The 25571-nt window shown below is 38.3% G+C and overlaps 4 protein-coding genes across 6 annotated transcripts; 3 read left to right on the top strand and 1 right to left on the bottom strand.

Moving 5' to 3' along the window:
• Positions 1 to 258: 258 nt before the first annotated feature.
• Positions 259 to 4342, top strand: LOC116249075 (annexin Gh1-like). Its single transcript, XM_031622191.2, has 5 exons — positions 259 to 481; positions 2093 to 2238; positions 2388 to 2606; positions 3479 to 3691; positions 3776 to 4342. The coding sequence occupies exons 1-5, from the start codon at positions 406 to 408 to the stop codon at positions 4070 to 4072; spliced, it is 951 nt and encodes a 316-aa protein (XP_031478051.1). The 5' UTR covers positions 259 to 405; the 3' UTR covers positions 4073 to 4342.
• A 1490-nt stretch (positions 4343 to 5832) lies between these two features.
• On the top strand, positions 5833 to 9698 carry LOC116249242 (vacuolar protein sorting-associated protein 29). 2 transcript variants are annotated; one of them, XM_031622460.2, is made up of 4 exons: positions 5833 to 6055; positions 6196 to 6361; positions 7799 to 7936; positions 9102 to 9698. In XM_031622460.2, exons 2-4 carry the CDS (start codon positions 6230 to 6232, stop codon positions 9390 to 9392), a joined length of 561 nt encoding a protein of 186 aa, XP_031478320.1. In that variant the 5' UTR covers positions 5833 to 6055; positions 6196 to 6229; the 3' UTR covers positions 9393 to 9698. The 2 variants fall into 2 exon arrangements, with proteins under 2 accessions (XP_031478320.1, XP_031478319.1); XM_031622459.2 differs by having other exon boundaries at positions 5834 to 6000.
• A 720-nt stretch (positions 9699 to 10418) lies between these two features.
• On the top strand, positions 10419 to 12358 carry LOC116248325 (pentatricopeptide repeat-containing protein At1g08070, chloroplastic-like). Its single transcript, XM_031621061.2, has one exon. The coding sequence runs from the start codon at positions 10571 to 10573 to the stop codon at positions 12347 to 12349; it is 1779 nt and encodes a 592-aa protein (XP_031476921.1). The 5' UTR covers positions 10419 to 10570; the 3' UTR covers positions 12350 to 12358.
• A 78-nt stretch (positions 12359 to 12436) lies between these two features.
• LOC116248327 (amino acid transporter AVT1J-like) lies at positions 12437 to 16906 on the bottom strand. 2 transcript variants are annotated; one of them, XM_050076320.1, is made up of 4 exons: positions 16732 to 16906; positions 14779 to 14952; positions 13865 to 14472; positions 12437 to 13260 (listed from the first exon to the last, which is right to left on the bottom strand). In XM_050076320.1, exons 3-4 carry the CDS (start codon positions 14354 to 14356, stop codon positions 12745 to 12747), a joined length of 1008 nt encoding a protein of 335 aa, XP_049932277.1. In that variant the 5' UTR covers positions 14357 to 14472; positions 14779 to 14952; positions 16732 to 16906; the 3' UTR covers positions 12437 to 12744. The 2 variants fall into 2 exon arrangements, with proteins under 2 accessions (XP_049932277.1, XP_031476922.1); XM_031621062.2 differs by lacking the exon at positions 14779 to 14952.
• Positions 16907 to 25571: the final 8665 nt, after the last annotated feature.

The raw sequence follows: 25571 nt of genomic DNA, 5'->3' as shown, positions 1-25571 counted from the left end.
TGGTTCCTTGATTGACCTGAGAATTGCATGTTGGCGACGCCAAGGAACAAAAAAGAGAAGGAACTGTTTTATTCATTCAAAAGAAAGCTTCAATTCAGTTACAACACGATTTCAGAATTTTTACCTACCTTAGCCACACTTTGAAATTAGTTAGCGGGTAACAAAGGGAAATATGAAAAGGAACTTTCACAAATCATTCATTCAGATTGACAACTTGTATGTGGATCGTTGATATGCTGAAAAAAAAGAGAGGAGTTGGGGTCTTTCATTGCAAATTGAGGAACCCAATGCCCTTCATCTGTCCAAGTATAAAAAAGAGTAGACGCCGACGATGTGCCGACAGACAGGGAGGCCGTGTCGCAAGAAGTCTGATCAATCTCGCTTTCATCGGAGAAAGGCTTGAAGATGTCGACTGTGATCGTTCCTCCGACCGTCCCCTCCCCATCCGAAGATTGCGAGCAACTTAGAGTTGCTTTTGCCGGTAGATTCTCTCTTTCATCCTCTCTTGAATTGTTTATATGCCATCTTCTAGAATCGATGTGTTCCATCTATCGGTTGTAAGAAAGTTTTGCCATTCGACAATTTGATCACAAGATCTATCGTGGGTCTGTCCATTTTTCTTCATTCAATTTGCTTGAGCTGACTTTTCTCTTGAGACATTGTCGACTTGTTAGTATTGTTTTCTTTTTCCTGTGCACAACTGCTGACCATCTAACAATCAGGATCGTCATCAACATTGCGCTAATGATGTTGAACACGAAAAATTGTCTCATGTCCGTGTGGTTGAATGGAGATCAGGGATTATGGATTCCGAATGAAAACGCATTATGATCCTTTATTACTGTTATATATACTCTTCTATACTTCCTATCATTTCCCACAATTGTGAAGCAACTGATTGGTTTCATGGGCGTCCCTTTCCCTTTCCCTCAACTTGTTGATTTACTCATGGCCTTTTGTCTTTTTCTTGTCCGTTGTCTCCCTAAAGTTTTTCTCTTTTTTACTTTTTTTAGATTCCTTCTCTCTACTGAAAATCCTTCTCGTGTGCGTAATCTAAATGATCTTTATAAGCATGATCTTTTGTTCGCCACAGATAATCTATCCGTTGATTAGGTAACCATTTGGTTATGGCATGGAGAAATGGAAGAATTATGGTAAAGGAATGAGTTGCCTTGCTAATATAAAAGGAGAAATTCATGAACCACTCATCTATAAAAAATTAAAATAAAGCATTTATTTGCAGGTGAAAATTTGACGTTGATTTATGTGATTGGTATTATATGCGTATCTGGCCACTCTATCCTCGGGTATGTCTTTGTATGTGAATATTATGGTAATCTGGTTGATATTTTGTGAGAGTGACATACCGGAGTTTCTGAGTTTATGAGCGACGTTTAATTATGTTCTGGTGGAAATTGGAAAAATATTTATGGATAAAGGATGTTGGATCAAACTAATTTCATGCTGAAAGTGGGGAGGCATTAGCAGGGAGATATAATGATAAATTTATTCAAGAGGAGTCACCAAACCAATCTTAAGTCTCTGTGCCATCAAATATCTTTTACGCAAGTTCAATCTTTGAAGCTTTTGTGCTGCCTTAGTGCAATAAGGTTGCACGAGTGGTCGCTCAACTGCTGAATTACAGAATTCGTTTGAAAAGTGCCTAGCGAATGTACAAACATTTCTCACTAGTTGATCATGGAAATGGGACTCCAATCTGACCCCTTCACAAGTTAAAAACTGTGATTGATTATTAGCCAGCTTTTGGATTGCCCCTTGATCATAGTAGGCTGAGTTGGAACTTGACTTACTCAGATGCACTTTGTGTATCCATGCATGTTTCAAGGCATTGCTTGAACATTCACCTTGTATCTCTGCAACTGGGAGTTTGATCGTAACTCAAATGAGCAAAACTGGATGCCCATCACTTACACAGTCAAATTTTGTCATCTGGCTTTCCAGTCACTTGCTTTACCCTTGAAAAATCTCAGGGCTTTGGTGTTTATGAAATGCACAAATTTCAATGTCGTATGCAACTGATATTTTATTTTATCAATCCATCTCTTCACGTAAATAACGCTTATTTTTGCAGGTTGGGGAACAAACGAGAAGTTGATTATTTCCATAATTGGGCACAGAAATGCAGCCCAACTCAAATTAATTAGGAATACCTATTCTGAACTTTATGGAGAAAGTCTCCTGAAGGATCTAAAGGAGGAGCTCTCAAATGACTTTGAGGTTGTGCTCATGATCACTGTCTAGTTTTACTTTTTGAGCAAGTGCTGGAAAAAATTTTAGTTAAGGTGTCAATGTTTTCTCTGACGCAAACTGTGTCAATTTCATTAAATAAATCCATGTTTGATGGCTGTTAAAATATTTTAAACCAGAGTGCTGTGCTTCTGTGGACCTTGGACCCAGCTGAACGTGATGCATTGTTGGCCAATCAAACTATTAGGAGGTGGGATCCTAAAAACCTTGTCCTCATAGAGATAGCATGTGCAAGGTCTCCAAAGGAACTACTGCTTGTTAGAGAGGCATATCATGCTCGCTTTAAGAGATCAATTGAAGAGGATGTTGCACCACACGTAGATAGCGGCTACCGTAAGGTGTATATATCTTTTTCCTCAAGCATATCATTATGTCCTTTTTTTTTCTAAATTCAATGGGATTCATGTCCATGATTCCATGTATCCAGTTTGCACTCAGTATATTTCTATCTCTATTGACTTAGACTTACTCATGTTAGGCCCTTTCATGGATTGCCATATTTTTTCTGTTCCATTACTTCCTGATGCCCAACAGGAATAGGAGTTTTCTTGAAGGTCTTTCATTTCTCTTTCCATCCCTTGTATTTACATGCCTCATGAATGACATGCTGTAAGTATTCCAAAAACCATGAGTATTTTCACGCTTATAGTTGTCTCTCATGCTTAGCTTTTCCATTTTCAGTTTTATTTTTTATTTTTATTTTTCTCATAGTTCATCTACGTATGTTGACATTTCTCCAGAATCATTATTAATGTGAGGTACCAATAACTGCATTTATTGCTTTGTCTGTTCCATCTGAAGATAGATTTGAGTAAGTTTGAACTTCATACAGTTAACTTCATACAGTTTATAAGTTTCGAATTTTAGGATCTTCACGTGGGTGACAATGGTTTTCTCTGCCCCTGGTTGTCTGAATGAACCAATTACCATCGAGTCATTTACTGCCATGTTTCTGCCCCTGTGGTTATCTTTGCAGATAATGATCAAATTCTATACCTTTTGAATTTTTTACAGTTATATTGAAACATTTGTCTCTTGTAATGCAGCATAATATGGTGTTTAATTTTTTTTTTATATGTTGGAAATGGAGTTCATGACTAGTAAACTTCTTCCAAAGGTTCAAAAGGTGCAACCTTTCACAATGCATGCCTGAATTTTAAGGCTGTCCTGAACGTCAGTTCTTGTACTAAACGATTATGTGTTTCCTCAGCTTTTGGTGGGTCTAGTTAGTTCATATCGCTATCCTGGAGTGGAGGTTGATAGTGATCTTGCAAAGAAAGAGGCAGAGATACTGCATGACAAGATAAATGGCAATGCTGTGAATCATGAAGATGTAATCAGGATCTTGACTACCCGTAGCAAAGCACAGTTGAGTGCAACATTTAGCCATTACAAGGACTCTTTTGGGAACCCTATAGACGAGGTAGAGATCGGTCATGATACTTTCAGTATTAGCAATCCATTCCCTTTTTCAGAAATATGAAATCGTAAAATTCACTGTCTTCAGGATCTTAAGGTTGATTCCAAAGATGAGTATGTATGTGCACTGAAAGCAGCGATACAATGCTTAGTATTTCCAGAGAAATATTTTGTGGACGTTCTCAGCAAGGCAATCAACAGACTTGGAACTGATGAAGGAGCATTAACCAGGGTGGTGGTTACACGAGCTGAAGTTGATATGAAGCAGATCAAGGAGGAATACCTCAAAGTGAATGGTGTCGGGTTGGACAAAGCCATTGTGGATGATACCTCAGGTGACTACCGGGAGTTGCTTCTCACCTTGATAGGCCATGGAGATGCCTGATGCCTTCCATTGTCCAATATTGGACAAAGCCATTGTGGATGATACCTCAGGTGACTACCGGGAGTTGCTTCTCACCTTGATAGGCCATGGAGATGCCTGATGCCTTCCATTGTCCAATAATGTTAGTTTGAGCCTGCGAAGCAGCAAACCGTGTTTGTACTGTGGTTTGACAGTTTTCTTGCATGTGGGGAAATTTTGCATAAAACCGGACTTCTATCACATATTTCTTTGACGGTTTCTGTTAAGTGGTAAGCGATGACTTTTCTTTAAGATGTTAGTGACATAAAATTTTCCTCAAAAAGTTGGTAAATTGTTTGTCTTCCGAAAACATTTTTGAAAACCTGAACAAAGACGTGATATTTCATCCTCACTGACTGTAAGGATATAGCGACAAGCTGATTTCTTGGTTTGCATTTCACACCATTCTGTGCCGTCTGACTTGAATGAACAGATTACCCCAATTTATCATACCGTTTACTTTCCCTTTAAAAGTATGTACCACAAAGTTCATCCTTGAACTTATCAAGTAATGATCACCTGGGTTATTTGACTCTTGTGGTGCTGGAATTTCACACCGTCTATTTTTCGTTATATACATCATGGACTTGGGGAATGTCTCATGACAAGTGGTTAATGTACCTAGTGACTTGTGTTTTCTGATTCAGATTGACATCGAAATCTTGGAAAGACAAAGTAAAATTTGATTTATATGTAGTCATGTTGGGTGTGCAAATTTTCAACCAAATAATCCAATCCAAAATTTTGTGCAATATGTTGATGCGGGGGAGAGAGAGAGAGAGAGAGAGAGAGATTTCTTCTTGTTTAAGGTTAAGAAAATCCAATATAAATGTCTAAATAAGTCCTCAAAAAACCAGAAACGCATTTAGCAAGGGCATTCAGTCACCCAGTGAAATGCATTTGTTCTCAAAGTTCTGTTGAGTAATTTCTGCAAATCTGTTCGGTAATTTCTGCAATCAAGATGGTTATATGCTATAGATAATTGATGACAAGGATTGGTGGTGACATTCTACCATTGAGATATATCCCTTTTGCCCCAATCAAGAAATAGAACCTTTGAGTCAAAAGGGTCGATAAACTCAGCACCACTGTTCTTGAAGATCCTGAAGCCCGACCCCCTTTTCATATTATTACGGGTAAAAGATTAATGTGAAAAATCAGATTTCACTGTGAACCGCTTCTATTGGAACACCACAGCGCCTGGTTCCATAAAATCCAAGATGCGAATTATGGTTTCGACAATCCCTTCTGACATTTGATAGCACTAGTCATTGTGAAGACACTGCATTACAATTTGGAATGGATATTGCAACTATCTTCAAAACTATATTTTGAGAGAAGGGCTCTGATGCACATCTAAACATAAGTTTTGCAGAACCCAGTTATGTAGAAACTTGGTTTTGTATAAAAACAAAAGTTTTGCTTGGTTAACAACCTGAAACCTGATTTTCAAATTTTATGTAACCTAGTTTTTGTTTGGATACAATCCGTGGCAGAGTTACATTTTTTTTGGCTGAAGGGCACTTGAATCACTAGCCCAGGTCTGATGCGGGAGTCCCACTTAATTTTTACTTCATGACATTGTAAATTTGAATTTTTCCCACGAAATTTTTGATGGGCTGGTGTGGGCACCCCATGCATTGGCATTGGTGAATGATGACAATGACTAGATTCTGAAAATTTAACAAATCTGTTGAATAAAAGGAGAACACTTGAAACTCGAGCATAGTTTGAACCGGACCTCTTGGGAGCTGGAGGAACTCGACCCGAATTTTACTGAACTGCCGACCTGGTTCCATCAGGGAGCCCTGGTGGGTGTAGATCACGAAGGCAAACTTCGAAACCCGCACTAGCCGGTGGTTTCTCTCTTTCGTTCTCTCCATTCATGTATCCTCTTGGATCTTCAAAAGGTTGGCATCTTACTTCTCTTCTCAAATCTTAACCTTTTGTCGATGTTTACCTTGGGTAACTACTTTTCATTTCACTATAACACTACCCACTACCCACAAATAATTTTCTTCTTCGTCGGAAGATAGTCTTCTTTCTCCTTTCCAGTTGTCTGATCATTTCATTTGGCCTTGTTCCGTTTGTTATGAGATTTCCAGGTTGAAGAAAATCGTACGGTGGTGTTGAAGAAGGATGGTGCTCGTGCTTGCCCTTGGAGATCTTCACATCCCACATAGAGCAGCCGATCTGCCTGCTAAATTCAAGTCTATGCTTGTTCCCGGAAAGATTCAGCACATAATTTGTCCCGGAAACCTGTGCATAAAGGTAACAATCTTTCCATTACACGGAAAGCGTATCGTGGTTGTTGGTAGGTTTAGGTTTGATGATCGTTTTGCTTTGCTTTTCCATTTCTCACGATTTCCCTTTTCTTGAGGTAATTTATTTCTCGTGCAAAGGTTGACTTTGTGGGAGAGTCTTGCTCGTTTCTTCTAAACGTTTTGGCGGAATAAGAGAAGAAAGTTTCGGTGAAGATTCTAGAGTCAACAATTACGATGATCTAGATTGCGATCTTGAAAAGAATACACTTCTTGTCAACTCTCCTTGGTGTTAGCGGGCACTACCTGCATGTGTGCCGCTGTAGTAGATTATCATGAGCGTAGACTCCAAGGAACCAAATTTAAAAGGGATCGTTTAGTCTGCAAATTTATCAGCTAAAAAGATTGGTCCTTCATCCGCTGCTTCTTACGTTAAAGACCCACCAGTTTGAAATATTGAAACTTTTTTAGGTATATGGAGTGCATGTAGATGAAAAGGTTGGCGTTTATATGTCAGCCAAATACTGTAAAAGAATCCCAATGGATGTTGAAGAATTTTTTGTAAATTGAACTGGGAACCAGACATCAGTTCTTTTTTGTCCTAATCTCTGCTTCTGTCATTATTTAAACAAGTTAAGAAAGTTTCTTGTGGATTTCTCTGGCTAAATTTCATGGGTTTTCAATGTCCCTGCGCGATATGTACTCTTGAAGGGGCTTTGCTTTTCGCTTCCTTGTTGACAGCTTTCTGTTGCATCAGAAAAAAACATAACAGTAGAGTGTATATAACATTGGCTGATGGATGGAAAAACGTCTCATGGTTCAAGAATTTCTCTCACACTGTATAGCTGGACCTCTGTCCTTAGTTTGAAACTGAATTCATTGTCATCTAGTAGATCTGAAAGTAGTTTAAATGATGCAAAAGCAAAGTCTGCTACTTGGCGTTGTCTTGTTTACAACACTCATGCTGTATTAGGTCAGAAGAAAGCATCTACAGTTGAACTTTGCAGTCGTACATTGATGGCTGCACTGTATAGCTGGACCTCTGTCCTTAGTTTGAAACTGAATTCATTGTCATCTAGAAGATCTGAAAGTAGTTTAAATGATGCAAAAGCAAAGTCTGCTACTTGGCGTTGTCTTGTTTACAACACTCATGCTGTATTAGGTCAGAAGAAAGCATCTACAGTTGAACTTTGCAGTCGTACATTGATGGCTGCAGGATTAGTATGGAAATATTGCATTCTTCTCTTGACCTATTTTTATCAAATTCAGTTCCTGCCGTTCAGATACTTTTCTCCATCTCACCTGGCCTGCTTTCCTTGAAGTGGTCTCTGACAGTTGTAGGCTTTAATCTCTGTTTTTTCTGCCTTCCTCTTCTCTATTATGTTCTTTCTCATAAGTGACTTTGCTTTTCCTTAAGTTCAATAATTTTCTTTTTGATATTATACAGGAAGTCCATGATTACTTGAAGAGTCTTTGTCCAGACTTGCACATTACTCGTGGTGAATATGATGAGGATGCACGCTATCCAGAGACTAAAACCCTCACGATTGGCCAGTTTAAGCTTGGACTTTGCCATGGCCATCAGGTATGATTCTTCTTGTGTGACCTCACTTCCGTTAATTTTTTGGATGCTTACTTTTTCAGTCAACTTGCACGCACACATTTCCTATTGTTTGTACACATACATGAACACATAGACACTTTTCTCTTTCAGCTAAACTGTCCGGACACATCTGTGTGTGTGTATTTATATATATATATATATATGTAGCCTGTATATGTGTTTTCTCTACTTGGTTACCTGTTGGCAGGATGTGAATAATATCTCCTAACTGTTATCACAATCTGAGCCCGCATATCGATTGATCATGTTATATTGCTATGGTTCACACCTTAAATGTGTTCTTCAGGTGTATGTTCTGTTTTTTGAATAATTAATTTTCTGCACTGTGGGTCTTTGATTGTTTTCTGAACCTCTACAGAACCTTCATAGATGTTGTATTATCCTGACTGGAATACTGTGTTTTTACTGATCAGACCATCCACATATATGAGCAGAGTAAACGAACAAATGTGACGTGTTCACCGGATACTTTGTAGACATTCTTTTCTGCAAGTATATTGGTCCATGTAGACATTGAACTGCAGGGGCACACTCCAACTAGGGTTCCAAGATTTGTCCATTCCACAACAACGGGTGACCAATACCTGGAGGAGAGTTGAAGCGAGTCCCTCCCTGATAGGCTGCACTTTGTAGACGTTCTTTTCTGCAAGTATATTGGTCCATGTAGACATTGAACTGCAGGGGCACACTCCAACTAGGGTTCCAAGATTTGTCCACTCCACAACAACAGGTGACCAATACCTGGAGGAGAGTTGAAGCGAGTCCCTCCCTCTGATAGGCTGACAGCCACAATTCAGTTACTTCTGACACATTAGTATCTTTATACTAAACAGCAGATCTGGTTTCTCATTTTTCTAAATTTTCAATTTTGACACTGGAAGCTTGCTGAGTAAGTGAACATGGGAGCGTATGAACCATCAAAAAATAATGACAATTCACGCTCGGTTATATAACTTCTTAAGCAATTTCAACTTGATCAGTTTCCACAACTTATTAATCATATCTGAAGAACAGGAATGCAGATGGCCTACCACTAAATTATGATGGTTTTTTCTTCTAATGACCTGGTTTTGCTTAGTTTCTTCTGTTTCATGCAATATTTAATTGGTCTTTGCTTGAAATGAAGGTTGTCCCATGGGGTGACTTGGATTCTCTAGCCATGCTTCAGAGGCAACTGGAGGTGGACATCCTTGTTACTGGCCACACTCACCAATTCAAGGCCTACAAGCATGAGGGAGGCGTGGTCATAAACCCTGGCTCTGCAACAGGTGCATATAGCAGTGTCACATATGATGTTAATCCCAGCTTTGTCCTTATGGACATTGATGGACTTCGTGTTGTGGTATATGTCTATGAATTGATTGATGGAGAAGTCAAGGTTGACAAGATTGATTTCAAGAAAACAACCACACACTGAACTAATTGCATTGAAGCTTCGACTACTGTAACTGTTCAACTTAGAGATGCCAAATTGACAGCAGGACTTTGTGTAGTGTGTCGGATAAATGGTTGCAGAATTTGGGATCAGGTTACCTCATACAGGACTACTGTTTCCTGCTGATGTATAGACTTCTTTCCATGTCTTTCCAAGTGCATTTGTGCGGCGTTTGTATGCATGTATGTGCATGTGTATGTTGGGGAGGGGAAGCACCAAGTGAAACTAAACCTTTGGGGTGGAATTGTTTGAGCAATATTTTCATCAAGAATGTGTAATCTTCATCTACTCTGCTTGCAGACTAAATACACGAGCGTACACCCACTTAAGAGCACACACAAGCACGTGCTTGTACACACAGGACATGCACATAACCCTCTGTCGGGAAGAAAGGTAAGGGTCTTCTTGGATCTAATGATGGTTAAGGCCTGCTGTTTGCTCTTCTCCAGAAAGAAGCTGAACGGAAGATTTTCTTAATGCGCTGGACTTTAAAAATTTGTTGTACTGGATTTTGCAAATTATTTTAATAGTTTCCATAAACTTTAACAATAGCGGACCTTTGATGTCTTGTTGAAAGATATACTAAGATATGCTGGTGTAGATTGCTCACCTGATATTCAAATAAGGATGTGTGTATGCATTTAAGTTAGAGGCTTATAATCTATTAACCATATGTAGATCAAAGAGCACGCTTTGGATTTGCATTTTTTATATATAGGTTCAAGTATTTCTGGAAATTGCCAAAATAAGGGCCTTACAATATGCATTTTAGACTATGTACAGTTTGTACTTCTTCTATTTCAAATTTAAATTTGTTTACTAGATCTCACGAACAAAGAGGGAACTAGTGCTGTATCTCGGCTTAACCAAGTAGACATAGTTAATATAGGTTGTCCTCATCTCAGTGCATATATATATATATATATATATATATACACACACTACATAGGAAAAATCCAACACATAAAAGTGGAAAAACATCAAAACTATAGCAAATATGGCAGTAATGTCCTCGTTGACACCTCTGTACGTTCAACACAAGCGATATTTTGCGACTAAGTACATTGGACATTGAAAACGCGATATTTTTCAGGCTTCGTCTTCTTCCCCACTATTAGTGGCGGCTTGCCCTTTCGCAGTTCCTTCTTCCCACCTCTCAAATGCAGATCCTGCTCTGCATCTCTTATGAGATCTCTTCGCATCGTGGCTATTCTTTTTTTCCTGTGGCGACCAGATCATCCCAACGTTGCCTATCGGCGCGAGCATCAACTGCCAACTATCCGTCCCTTGGTTCCCTTCTCTCTCTACTCCATAGATGCAAAGAGGTGGACCAACTCTACCAAATCCACGCTCAAACAGTGGCCTCGGGACTCGTCCGCGACCCTTTTGTGGCCTCCAAATTGGTCGAATTCGCCGCCGCTTTTCATCTTCTGGAGAGCTTGAACCACGCCTTCTTGATCGCTGATTGGATTGGAAACGCACGTACTTTCACGTGGAACGTAGTTCTTAGGGGTTATTTGAAGACGAGCACTCCACTCAAGGTGATTTTGGTGTACGCCCATATGAGGAAGAGAGGAATTCAGGTTGATAGTTTCACGGCTCAGTTTTTGATCCGGGCTTGTGTCGTCTCCTCGAGGTATTGTGAAGGCAAGATGGTCCATTGCCATGTTCTGAAAATGGGGTTCAGTTCGGGCCTGATCATACAAACTGCTCTCCTAAAATTGCACGGTTCTTTTGGTGATGTACAGGTCGCGCGTCAGTTGTTTGATAGAATGTCTTACAGGGATTCGGTGTCATGGAATGCTGTTATTGCTGTGCATGTTCAGAAGCGTCAACCTCTTGAGGCACTTTGGCTGTCTTGTGCTATGATTAGTGAAAATTTTAGGGCGAATGAGGTTGCTGTTGTTAGCATCCTTTCCGCTTGTTCTAATATTGCGAACTTGAAATTGGGAAAGATGGTGCATGGATATGTGGTGAAGAATGTGGTCAATGTGGACGTCTTCGTCTGTAACTCATTGGTGGACATGTACTGTAAATGTGGCCAGTTAAGTACCGCTCACCAACTTTTTGATCGAATGTCTGAAAAAAATGTGGTGTCATGGACGGCTTTGATCAATGGCTATACTGAAAATGGTCTGTTTGAGTCAGCACTGAGGCTTTTCTGGGAAATGGAGTCTCAAAATATTGAACCTGATCAGGTTGCCGTCTTGGGTATTCTTTGTACATGTGCAAAGTCTGGCTATTCCTTGCTTGCAGAATTGATAGATGACTACGTCAGGAGAAAAGAGTTTGGGGAGAACACTGTGATAGCTAATGCACTAATTGATATGCATGCAAAATGTGGAAGCTTGGGGAAAGCATGTCAGATTTTCAACAGAATGAGAAAAAGGACATTAGTTTCTTGGACGGCAATGATTAAGGGGCTATCAATACATGGACATGGAAGAGCTGCTCTTATTCGATTTATTCAGATGCAAAGGGAAGGGTTCAGACCTGATGATGTTGTTTTTCTGAGCGTCTTGCATGGATGTAGTCATGCAGGATTGGTAGATGAGGGCCTTCAGTGTTTCAATTCCATGGTCAAGGAACATGGAATTGCACCAGGCATGGACCATTACGGATGTATGGTGGATCTTCTGTGTCGAGCAGGGTTGGTGGCTAAGGCATTTGAGTTTGTAGAGTCTATGCCTATCAAGCCTGATTCTGTAGTGTGGAGGAGCTTGCTTGGAGCATGTAAATACCATGGAAATGATGCTCTGGCAGGGCGAATCATGTCTGTTATACTTGAGTTGGAACCAACTTACAGTGGAAACTATGTACTGTTATCAAACATTTATGCATCAAATTCTCAGTGGGAGAATGTGTTGGAACTAAGGGAAGGTATGGCTGTTAGAGGACCCATCAATGGTAAGCCGGGTTGCAGTGCGATTGAGGTATAAAACATGTGGTAAAAAGTGTGGACAGCTACTAATTTATGACCTACAGAACCAAACAAATTTTTGTACAGCTTTTAGGACAACGAAAAATTATCAACATTAAGTGGAAACTCAGAATTATAGTTTGTTTTTGCTGGAAATTCCATCGATTTGACAATGTCTTACATTTTCTGGATCATTATATTCTTCTACTTTGGCTGCAGTGACATTATATGTGACAGTTATCTACATTATTGTTCACGGAGAGGGACTTCATTCCAAAGCACTAAACAACTTGAAGGGGCCATTTGAATCATGAATGCATGTGTAGAAGAGAAATTACTGCTGGCATTCCTCGCCGCCCCTGTAAAGTGATATTTCTATATTTTCATTTGGACCTTTTATATCTGGCAATTCACTTACCCTAGATGCTGTATGATCTTTTGCAAAGAACTATAGGTACCCTCAATAGCGATCAAACACCCCACTACCATAATCACTGCAATTGTTGCGACCTCAAGCTTGGACCTTCTGTAGCCCTTGCAGATCTTCAAGTAGCATATGCATGGAAACAAGACTGAAACTGTGATGCTGAGGAATGATCCTATCAAAGCCATCATGTACCCAAAGAATGGGACAGCCAAAGCTACAAGGACAGTGCTTGCCACTAGCGTGGTTCTTGTTAGGAGGCTGGTGATGATGGTCCTCTTTGACATCAAGTTGTCTTCAATGGTGGCAGCTATTGGTGTAACGATCAGTGCATATTTGGTCAAAGGATTTACCAAGGTGACATATATTGCTATTTTGGAGCTTAGCTTCTCCACCGGAAGATTCAACGTCAGCTGAGACTTTACTTCATTTCCATACATCAAGTATCCGAGTACTGCCATTGATCCATAATTGAACGTGCAGATGACAAAACAAGCAAACAGTACCTGCAATACAATGTCATAGATTATCATTTTTTACGGAAAGGATGACGTGCAAGACTTTGAAATATTTAATGACCACTTGCACCGTGTGCGTGTTAGGTTAGAGGCTTTTATCTCGGTCACAAACAAAGAACAAGCTTTACGTTTGTAGTTCTTTTGACACAGATTCAACTACTGCTGGCAACTGCTAAAAGAAGAGGCTGAAAGTATGCTATTTTATACTACCTACAGTTTGTGCTTTGTGAAAAGAAGGATACTACTATCATATCTTCCTGCTCAACTGAGTTTCTAGACATAGTTAAGGGCAATGATATAGGTGGTCATCATTTCACAGTTGCTACCAAAAGTTGGGTTTTATACAAAAAAAAATTCAGAAATGAGACTTTTTAAAGACCGATTGACAAAGCAGCCCTCCTAAATGGAAATCTTCCAAGATGAATTCGTGGTGATTAAATTACAAAACGTGGTGCGCGAAAGCACGCGTCTATTGTAAACATAAACAGTAAAAAGTTAAACAAAAAAAGTTCCATATGGCTCAAGAAGATTCCCTGCATATAGAGAGAGAGCATAAGTTCACTTTGTAGCTCGTACAAAGAAAAAACTTCACCTTAGGGAACTCAGTTCTGTCTTTCATTGAAGAACAGATTGTGGGGAATAAAGAATGCCCGCAATAACAAAAGGTGATGATGCTGACAGTAGTGGGCACGCCATTAAGCCTGAAAACCTCTCCCTTCTGGTGAAAACCAACACCATCAACTGTAGCAGCCCAAAGGACAGAAGCCACAAGAACCACAGATGCCACCACACCTCCAGCAGACACATAAGAGAGCAACTTCAGGCTTCTTAGCCAAACAGTAGGGAGAAACACCAGAGCAGAGATGATTATGAACGCTTGGCTTCCTCCAATCGCGTGTCCCCCTACTCTAAAACTTAGTTGAGGAAAGAGTTTTGCTAAGTTGTCACCTTCTAGTATCAGAAACTCGACAGCTACCAAGAATAGCTCCAGGAATAAGAAAGCAGAGATTGTGATTCTTCCTTTAGTACCAAAGGCAAGATCACCAACATCCTGATAGGTTCTGACCTGTGGGTCTGCTTCCATGCATCTTTTCAGAAGGATGCCTGTATAGCAACATACAGCAGCTACCAGAACCAGAAAGATCAAGCTTACCCATCCTCCTTCTGAAAGTGCGTATGGTATTGATAATATACCAACTCCTGCAGAGAAGAAAGAATTAGTGAGAGTTCTTTCTTTTCATTTATGGGTCTTCATTGTCAGGTAGGGATTTGAACTACAATTCTTAAAAATACTGATCTCTTTTACCCATCGCAACATAGAAAGTTCTGATTAAAAACAGTCACTTCATTTGTTTGCCAACTTATTAAGGGTTTTCAACTTGTAACGTTCAAACGAAGGTCAGCAGAGCCCTTCTGACCATTCTGTTGTTTCACACATATAAATCATTGAAAAAAGTAATACTTTTTTTGGGTTCTTTTTGATGAAAAATCCCCCACTGATCATACCACTTAATAGGTTTGCTCAAAGGAAGGAAAACCTCAGCAGAATCTTCTCCACCACTGTGCTTTTGAGAAGATGGCACTGTGACAAAGGTCAAGGTGGAGGGAGACAAAGTTCAGGTCTCATCATTGAGTTTCAGCTTCTACCTTTCCTTTTCCCGTTACCACTAGAAACTGCACCTGAAATTGAAACGCGAAACTTAGCGGCATCTCGACAGTGTAATAACCAGTGGCAGCTACTCTCAGCCGGAGAACTCATCTCTGGTAGCACAACCTCAACACTATCTTTCATTTTTTGTCCTGTCGGTCGCCTACCCCACTGTGTTTCAGCTTAAAACTTATGGGTGTCCATCCACTTGGCCGTTTGCGTGAAAGGTACATGACTTATAAGTTATTTGAAAAAGCCTACTAGCTTATGAGCTATTTAACCATATTGCTCTCACGATTCAGCTGGTTTAGTTTTCACCCAACAAGAGCAAATGTAACAAATTTTATGATCCTTGAAACGTGAACTCATGTCAGCAATACTTCTGTTCTAAAACTCTAGTGCCGATTTTTTCAATAGCTCACTGAGAGTACCCTCAAGACGGAAGGTACTTGTATGTGCGAATCCAATTACTCTTTAGCGTTCCTCCTGTCTGTTTGACATGTGTTACAAGAAGGGAGGATTCTGATTATTGGTTCCGGCCAAAGGTTTCAGTGCTTGAAAATGCTAGGTTTCAGTGCTTGAAAAGACAAGAAAATCTTTAAGGGGTTTGATGGATTGGAAACTTGAAATTAGAAAATTATTTTTGAAAATATACTTTTTAAAATAAAGGAATGAAAAAAATCTTTTGAATTTCAAAGGAAACATTTGGTAACAGTAAAAGTATTGTTACTGTTTGATAGTTTGGGGGTAATTACCAAACAGTAACACACTATTCTTAGTTAAAAAGGAGTGCTTTCTAACTGATGAACTAATGCCAACTATAGATTGAAAGGAGTGTTTTGACTAAAGGGAAGCCAAAGCTAAGCGATGCGGCAAGCACCTAATTGTATAAAGGGAAGCAGCCATTCTCAGCTTTTATTTGGCATTGAACCACTTTGTTATGACTGGTGGTTCCTTTCCTTGCCCTATGCTGCTTCTGCTTCTCTTGTCATACCGACTTTTCATTGACTAAACCTTTGACTTTGCAAGTGATGCGAAAAGGTTAGGTTTGACCCACGATCTCACCGTTCTTATTCAGCACTGAGAGTACGTTATTGGCGTAAAACCTCAAATCTATTCATGTGCCCATAAGGTAAAGCGAGTGGTCATGCTACTCAAACCAGGGACTGCCACTCAAAAGAGAGCCGAAGTTCTTACCAAACTCTTCATCTCCCTAATGTAAAAAGTCTACTTTCATGTCTTCAGGTGCCACGTAGAAGTTAGTGGCATCTTTTTTGTAGCACAGACAATTGATGCTGAGAAATTTGAAATAGCAACTTGCCACCTACCAACCCTTTCCCTAACCATTGAGCCAACCATCTTGAGAATTACTCAAACTAAGAACTGACCGTCTCTGAACCACTAGGGGCAAGTGAACTCCTTATAAGCACAAAAAAGAAAAAAAATGAAGGCAACAAAATTGAAAACTGTTCCTTCCTCTAAGGAAAAAATGAAACGAGCAAATAACAGTAGTTTTTGAATGGCAGGACGAACATAACCGGTGTGTCTGATCCCTAACATGCACTGTTCTTTTTGTTCGGGCTGCCATCACAAAATCTGCTTCGCCTTTACGAAGCAAGCACCATTGTCGTACAAGCAGAAAGAGAAAGCGAGAGAGAGAGAGAGAGAGAGAGAGTTCAGTGCTAATACTATGGTGCCAAACTTTTAACAAGCTTGCTGGAAGAACCTTCAAAAAGGAGAAACCATTATCAAGAGAAACCGAAAGAGAAAGGAGAAACGAGACACCATTAGGGAGAGAGAGAGAGAGAGACCTGCAAGTGCATTAAGGCCATTAAAGCATGTCTTGATGAAGGTAGTGCCAGTCTGAGCATGACTTGCCCCTTGCTGAAGTTGGTGCTCAATGTCCATGGTCGCTCGAAAACTCATGTGGCTCACTGAGCTCTTCTTATAGCCCCAGTGTGTTGGAATGTTTTACACTGGAAGGTCCACTACTGCTCTTTACAAAACCATTATGGGCAACCCACACATATATATAACAACATTTTGTGGTCGACAAGGTGAAGGTGACTAGATGTCCAACAAAGAACTGTGGAGCATAACATAAAAGAAGATGACTTATACAATCACATTAGCCATCAATTTTCAGATTCCCTGTTAGATGTCTCCCCACCTTTCTTCTTTCCTTCCCGTTCTAACAGAACAACCAAAAGGCACACAGTTTAAATAGTTAGATTCATTAGGACCTCTTCACTGCAACTGTCAAGATTTGTTTCTTTCTGAATTTACTTGATTTTAACAGTATATCCATGCCTTCCTAATTTCCATTTTTAACATTTTTTTTTAAAGTCACCTAAAGAACTGACGGTAACTAGCTGTTTTACTATTGAAAAACAATGATTTGCTCATTAACCTGAGTGATAACTAATTTGAGCTGGAGTTAATATGATAAAAAGATCAAGATGCCCTTGATAAAAAAAAAGCAAGTTGTAAGTTCATTAGCTTGTATTAGCTTTCTTAACCATACATAATAATATTCATTACATGATCAATTATACTTAAATCACCTTATTTTCTACTGATATTCAAAATAATAATTATATGATATAATAATAACTTCCTAACAATAAACATGTTATTGTCAATGATACAAATAAAGAGATCTTATTCTGTCACTACTTGTATGCATGTCTCAAAAGATTCTAGAATTAGATGCCAGAGTAAGTGCTATATATAGTTAAAAAATATAGAGTTTACTGTATTACCTAGATAATAATTTATAATTTAACCAAAACTATTTTCCGTGGTGGATTATGTACAAACCCATTCAAGCATTGTCCTCATATTATAATATTCCATACCTCATTCTCTAGCTATGGATTTTAACCATTTTCCTAAATATTCAACTCAAAGAATTCCAACATTTGAGCATATAAAATATTCTACCGTTCGTTTCTTTCCTTTCTTTAATAAATACTGACGGAGCATCAAACATGTTCCTTGGACAGAAACGCTAAAACTAAATTACCCTTTTCATGTCTTTTTAATATTAAATTTGTTTTATAAGTACTTACTGCATTACAACTCCACAACTAGCAGTACGCTTCTGGAAGATGGCTAATGGTAAGCTGCTAGTTTTTTAGAGCATTTCTCAATCAAATCCGTGCACCATTACGAAGAAACTGAATCAGTTTGACCGATACATAATTTTTCGTTTAGAAATCATTGTTTGGCAGCAGAAATACTATGTGAGTATTTTATGAATCTACCTCAAATGTTGGGCTAGATTCATATAACATTGTTAGTTCTAATGTCTTATGAATATAACTTAACTGAATCTACCTCAAATGTTGGGCCAGATTCATAGAACATTGTTAGTTCTAATGTCTTATAAATCTAGTTTAATCTTTGAAGTAGATTCATGAAACACCTATATAGTGTTTTCGCTGCCAAACGACCCCATCATGAATTATGAACTGAGAAAGCATAGATGTCGCAAGCAAATTACAAGAGAGAGTTCAGCAACCAAATCATTATTATTTTTCGACCTGTATTTCAGTTCCTCATTTCATATGCTCACTTCTTTTGAGTACTGAGGAAGAAGCACTTACTTTCGGTAAAAAGAAGACCGCCGAAAATCTCATGTGAGATCCTACTCTCTTTTATTAGTTCTATTTTTATCTTTTTGTACTCTATTTTACAATATTTTAGTTGTTTTCAAGGTGGTTGTTTGAGTGTCATGAAGCCCAACAAGGACGACACTCACAAGCGAAGATAAAAAGTGAATGAAACACAAAGCTACTGCAGAATCTCAGGTGAGATTAATTTTTTTTTTTTTCTGGTTCTTTTGATACTTTGTTTTCAGTTCGTCATTCCACGCATCCACTTCTTTGAAGTGAGGAAGAAACAGTTCATCAGAATTGATGGGAGTCGTCTGGCAATCTATTCCAAGCAAAACAAATAATGAAAATTAATTGGATGTCCGAAATACTCTTCAAATGAAAGAGAATGAAAGAAACAAATGAGTGTATATAAACAGAACATCTTATTTCCTTTGAAGGGTATTTTCAACTTTTCGAAAATTCTATATTTACAACTTAATTTCCGCTGTATGATATGGTTAGAATCTACAACCCAAATGATTCTTATCAAGTCTTGTATATGAGGTTCTGATAGCTATCAGTTTTCGACACACACACATACGAACGAGCTACAAAGACCATGACAGTCATGTAAGCCACTATTAAAATATGAAGGTCAAGATGTACGAAAATCATCAAATGAGTTAACCATGTACATGTGGTAAGTAGGGAGCATGAAAGGTTTCAAGCTGAAAACCATAAACAAGTCTTTGCACTACCATGTCTCTTCTCTGAACTTTTTCTTAGTGTTGTCTTTGTAAAGCTTATTGGTTTTCTTACATTCCATTTTCTTTTAGAAAAAGAAGAGTTTCTTGGTTAACATGACTGAATGACTAACAAATTACTTGTAAAATTTTCACTTTCAACGAAATAATAACGCGTGCTATTTGAGTGAACAAATATAAAAACTAGTCTCCCTCAATGCCAGGCCATAGATGGAACAGCTTCATGCAATTTCTACATTTTTTTTAATCTTCCATTCACTTCTTATTCTTCATTTAATATTCAAAACTTTCTCCATACGCAGAAGGACAGTGACGACGACGGCAGATACGTGGATTACACTATGCATGGGAGAAAAATGGGCCCTTATCTACATTTCGAGGTGTTGATTGGTATACAAAAAGGGTAGATTCAAGTTGGAAACGCAAATATATTTGATACGATATTATTCTAATGTTCCTTTTATGCACTTTAATATATCATAGTGAGGCTCTTCTTTTGCCATATTTTATATTATGAAATACCTTTTTTTATTGGTAACAAGCAAGAACTGCAATAATGTGAATGGCATGCAAAAAATTAAACAAACCTGGTTGACTATGAATTTGAAAAACTATGCTTGACCAGTTTGAGTTCAGGTTTCACTGCCTATGGATGCACTGGTATTATACTGATCATCATGGATCCAATATTGGGTCGCCAATTCTTTGATCTACATATTTGTACGTTGAGTGCATCTGAATCAGGTTCGTGTTTTAGTTCCAATACAGTCAACCAGACCTACCCACATAAACTATATGAATTAGAGAATCAATCTGTAGAATTACCATAATTTAAACCTCGAGTCCGAACCCGGATTTGGGTATAAACTTTGCAAACCATGCATGTCACCATATATTAGATTTGTTTGATATAAGAAATGACTTCCGATTGGATTCAAATTAAAAGTTATGGCGACAGGATTTGAACCATGGCTGCCCACATGACAGTTAAGACCTAGCTCACTTTGCCAATTTGGTTGCAAGCCCGCATCCATGTGACAAATTTTTCCGAAATCCAGTCGCATTTTTCAAACTTCCGGATGATTTCGAGCATGAATTATCTGTATTTTGCTAGTGATGGATGAGTTGAACTTTTTGCATGCATGATAAACTCGATCAATTTTGCCTTAGAAGATCATCTTTCTTTAGTGGTGTCCAAGTCTTCCACCATTTAGGGTTTGTCAGTTGTCACCACGGACATGGACATGATACAATGGTTCAGATTTGGGAGCGCACAAGCTCAGTGGGACCCGAAAAATGGCCTGCAACAAGCACTACATGCCTTATGATATGCTCGTATGCTAGTTAAAAAGAATACATAAACAGTATTGGTTAAGTTGGAGAGGTGCCTACCCCTACCTATAGGTCCCTGTAGTCTTTCCCTCGCCCATACCCTGGGTCCAGGACTTACCACTACATACCAAAATGGGCTCGCTTTTGGCTAGCAAATGCGTATAAATTAAAAACCAAGGAATAATTTTAGTGTACTTGGCATTAAAACAAAGTTGTGAATTTTATATTTCGATGCCCTTTTTCATATGTTCTCTTATTGTGGTGTTTTCTGGAAGCCGGAGAATTCGATCGCCGATGGCCGGAAATCGAGATGAGCTGCTCCGTATCCCTTGGCTCATCTTCAACTTGTTGGAAAAAAAAATATCATGGGAAAGCTTGGAGAGTACAGTGGCATCGTGGGGGCTTGATTTAATGTCTTCGACTTGGAACACCTTATGATCGATCACTCATCAAACACACAAAACCTTTTTTTACTTTTTTTTTTTTCTCTCTCTCTCTCTGGTTTACCAAACATGATTCGAATATGATATTAGGCGAGATTTTCCGTCTTGTATTTTCCTCTTGACTTTCTCTGGAAATGTTTTTCCAACTAGAAGTGCAATCAAACTCTACCTTTGCTTCTTGAACTCTAAGCAAGAACTTGTAAGTTTAGTAAGGCTAAATTGGCTATAAGAATGAACTGAGAACAGCTGACCCTATGGGTAAGTTGCTCGACCACATGGATTATATATTTGGTTTTGTGATAACCCTAACATACTCTTAGGAGCCGTTTGGCACCCATAACAGATTGTTATTGTTCAATGATTCTGCCTCAAAATTTGAGATAAATTCATGAAACACTACATTGCAGTAACTTGTTGATCAGTTGAACAATTTGTTGTCAGTTTCGTAGGGACCGTTTCATAATAGAAATAGTTTGTTACTGTTATATATACATTTTTTAAACATTAGGGCAAATTCATAAAATGCTTTGTTACAGTATTTCAAGTATTTTAGCAAGAAATGGTGGATGACTAATTTATCCTTCGCTTAATAATTTGATACAATTGTGTAATCTAATAGGGATCTCCCCAACCTGAGTTTGCTTATAATTAGAAAAATCAAGAAATTCTCAGTTAGTCTTCTGCACATCCTTGAAGTGGTATAGTAAAAAAGCAAGTTAGTTCCAAATTCCATTAGCCTTTTACTTTTAAAAAGAAAAACTGTCCAAGTTCACCATGAGCCAAAATTCCAAATGCCTTTTGTTCAACTGCCTTTCCTTGTACTTAAAGATAACTAAGAACATACTCAACTTTTGGAAGGGTGATGAAAAAAAAAAAAAAACTCGCTTAACTTTGAGATTCTTTCATTATAACCATTTAACTGCATATAAAAGGAGAAGTTGATAAAAAAAAAAAAGCTCAAACTTAAGCATGATTTTGTTATACCATCAAAAGCTGGACAGCTTTTCTGTAAAATTCTTTTGAATAAATCAACGAGGATTCTCTAAGACTATATATTTTAGATATCCAAAGCCACTAAATAATGGCTCCAAAAAATGGTGCACTCCTACTAGTTTATGCCAACGTCACGAAATCTGTATTGAAGGTGAATCATCTGCAAACAAAAGATACAGAGAATATTTATCCATCAAGTCAGGTGGGAGTCTTTCTATAGATTAATATTTTTAGCTAGAGACGGATACGGGTTTGACTGAATTCTGATCCAGCATTTAGTAAATCCACCAAATCGGTTTCTCCTCATTAGGTTTGGGTTCATATTCGCAATTAAACCTAGATTTGTTTATTCTGAATCCAGATCCTTCAGACGTTACTAGACAGTATTTGCATGTAACTGGTTGGACTAGATCAGATTTCAGATTCCGTGTCCAATTCATTCACCTAATCCAATTACTATTTGGATTCTATTTGTTTACTAGCTCCATGTACATAGATCTAATTTGAAAATTTTAATCAAATATTTCTGGCCCATTTGCATCTCTAGTTATTTTTAGTAAATGATTGATTTGGGCCGACCAACTCCAGTGGCACTAGATCATCCAATATGACTCTCGCTCTCTCAGTCTCCAATGGGAGTAACGTGACTGGACGAATTAGGAGCGAGTCAGGCCGAGTTAGGAGCGAGCCGGGCTAAGCTTGACTCATGGCCAGGTTTTTAAGTGATCCGAGCTGACTCGGACGATTCCCAAACCAACTCGGCGACTCACCCAACTATAATTAGACAACTCTTTAATTTTCACACAAACGTCAAAAAATCGTTCCCCTGAGAGGCTGGGATGATTTTTTTTTATAATGTTTTGCATAAAATCATGAACATTTTTAGTTAAATTTAGTGGACAATGTAGGAGTCTTGGCAGTCTTGACCAGTTCAGATGTCTCAACATTCAATAGTTCCTGTCAGCAAGGACGTAAGCGCATGTGCATGGACGCAGAACACGCACACACACAAACACAAACACGTACACAGGATGGACCATCATTGGCAACGCATGTCTGAGTTATTGACCTGATCACTAGTGCTGTTGGACTTGTCTCTTTCAACAATTCAATTCAATCGGCACAGACACACAGGAAAATAATTTCATCATATAGATCATTATCTGATTGTTTGCATGAAAGAAAGACATGAAGCCGAAACCCTTCTTACTGAAAGTTTAGAAGTTAATTTATGGTTGCGACCTTCAACTCCCAAGTAAATATAGAATAATACAGTCGATGGAGAAGTTCATCTAGGTGCCCATATCAGATTGGAATATATATACATACATACATATATATATAAAGAGAGCCAACTACCAATATGGTTTTGATGACACAGTCATGGTCTTGGAATTTTTTTTCTTTTAATATAATTTTCTGCTTAATTCAAACTTTGTAAAGGCGTCCACACTTGTCTGCTTACAAGAAAACAACTTAGGGATGGGACTTTTCTTTTCTTGCTTCCAAACTTTTGATGGGTGTTGAGAAGTTTTTGATTGTTGCATGTGAACGCGACCCAAGTTGCCGTTGTGAACAGGGAAGAGAACCGGGTCTGGGCCATGCCGATTTGGATTTGGCTCTTTTCATGGTCCACACCACCGTCCACTTCCAGGGGTCCCTTGATGGGCAAGCAAACGCGTGGATGTGAACCCAAGAATGTTTTGCACACCAAATCTCTACACGTCTCACTTTTATCATTGTGGTGGAGCGGTGATGCAAAGGAATTAACTTTACAAGATTTTGCCTGCCGATTTCGAATCCCTTTGTTTGGTTTTTATTATCATTCATTCCTTCATCAACAATTTCATCCAATAAACTTGCTTCATTAATGGCAGCAGCAGAACTCATGGAAATATTATTAAGTAATCAAATTGAGTAACACTATTATTACCTATAAACAATTTTGAGTGAGTGGAAGAGTATTTTATCATGTTACTCAACACTAGCGGAGCTAGATTTTTTTTTTTTTTTTTGTAGGAGCACTCATTGAATACCTATAATTTCTTTCGGGCACTTACATGTATAATAATCAAATATATCAAAACATTTACATATATGTTAAACTAATTTTATGAGGCTAGTGTGGGCAACTGCCTACACTAGCAACAATGTGGCTACACCACTGTTATTCAGAGAAAAGAGTTGGAGCTCCCCCTCCCAACCACTCATCTGCCTAAGGTATTATAATGTCTGCTTTTGATGTCTCGAAGTGCTGCTTTTTGGTGATCTCCTATTTGTAGCATAGAGAATTGGTGTATCGGGAATTTAAAACAAAGACTAACCGTCTATCTGCCGCTCGCCCGGTTCGTTGCAGCAACCCACTAGAAAACACTTGTAAACAAGTAAACGTCAAGAGATGGATTTGCATATATTTATGAATCTGAGATTGAGTGAAATCCATGGTAAAGCAAGCACAACTATAAAAGAATATGAGATTGAGTGAAATCCATGGCATGGTATAGCAAGCACAACTATAAACTATAAGGTTTTTCATCTGATACCTATTGCCATCGAATACAGGGAAAATATGATGCGAAATGAGAGTTGGGAGCTCTTCACCTTCTTATTCCTCAAAATAATTTGTTTACGCCATTATACAGTAAAAAACATCTCATACCATGAAACTTTGGTTTAGAAATATGAGTTGTTTATTGTTAAAATTTGGACCTTTTAAGAGTCAAATTTTGTCAAACTCGACCGGCATCTTTCAAATATTATAGATTATCGTAATCACATGGCTGGTTACTTGTCTAGCAGCCGTGCCCCACTCCTCCACCGACCCTTTGAGTCAATCCGCCTAATAAAACTTATTTACTTTTATTTTTTTTTCATTTAATTAGTTCCCATCAATCTCTGCTACTGTCAAGTTGGTCAACTCTATATAGGCAGAAGATTATGCTGCTCTATGATCTTTTTAATCTGTTGGGACTAAAAATACAGACTTAATCAGTCTAAAATCCATTTACCATTAACTTTCTTTAGTCAAATAATGAAGTTAATACGTGAAGATTACGTAAACTTTATGAGAATGAAGCAATGTAAAAGCTGAAAATTCTGGGAACGTTTTAGGAAATTCTTTTAGAAGAAAAAAGATGCCTTGTTCATCCTTTATGAACATTTGACAGTCAAATTTAACGTACTTCTTTGGTATGTTTGGTAAAAACTTAATGGAGAAGGAGGGTGGTTGAATATGTTCAAGATTGACTTGAATTTTAGGGCAGAGAAAGATTTTAAAAAACCTTCAAACCATATTTAATTATGCTGGACTTTCGCACACAACATTAACTGCAAGTTCAATATTTTGTCATAAATTCAAGTTGAAAAAGGTCAAGGTCAGATGATTGATACCTGAATGCACCTATGTCAGCGCAATTAAGGAAGACAGCTCACAATTTTGTTCGGAAAAAGAATGCTCCACCAACCAAAAAAAAAAAAAATCAATGTATAAAAAAATTCAATCACAGAAAAAATATTTCCA

The sequence above is a fragment of the Nymphaea colorata genome, chromosome 2 (assembly GCF_008831285.2).
Source record: "Nymphaea colorata isolate Beijing-Zhang1983 chromosome 2, ASM883128v2, whole genome shotgun sequence".
In the NCBI taxonomy this organism is placed as follows: Eukaryota; Viridiplantae; Streptophyta; class Magnoliopsida; order Nymphaeales; family Nymphaeaceae; genus Nymphaea; species Nymphaea colorata.
The sequence above is the reverse complement of the archived record's forward strand: the minus strand, read 5'-3'. Positions and strand labels throughout refer to the sequence as shown.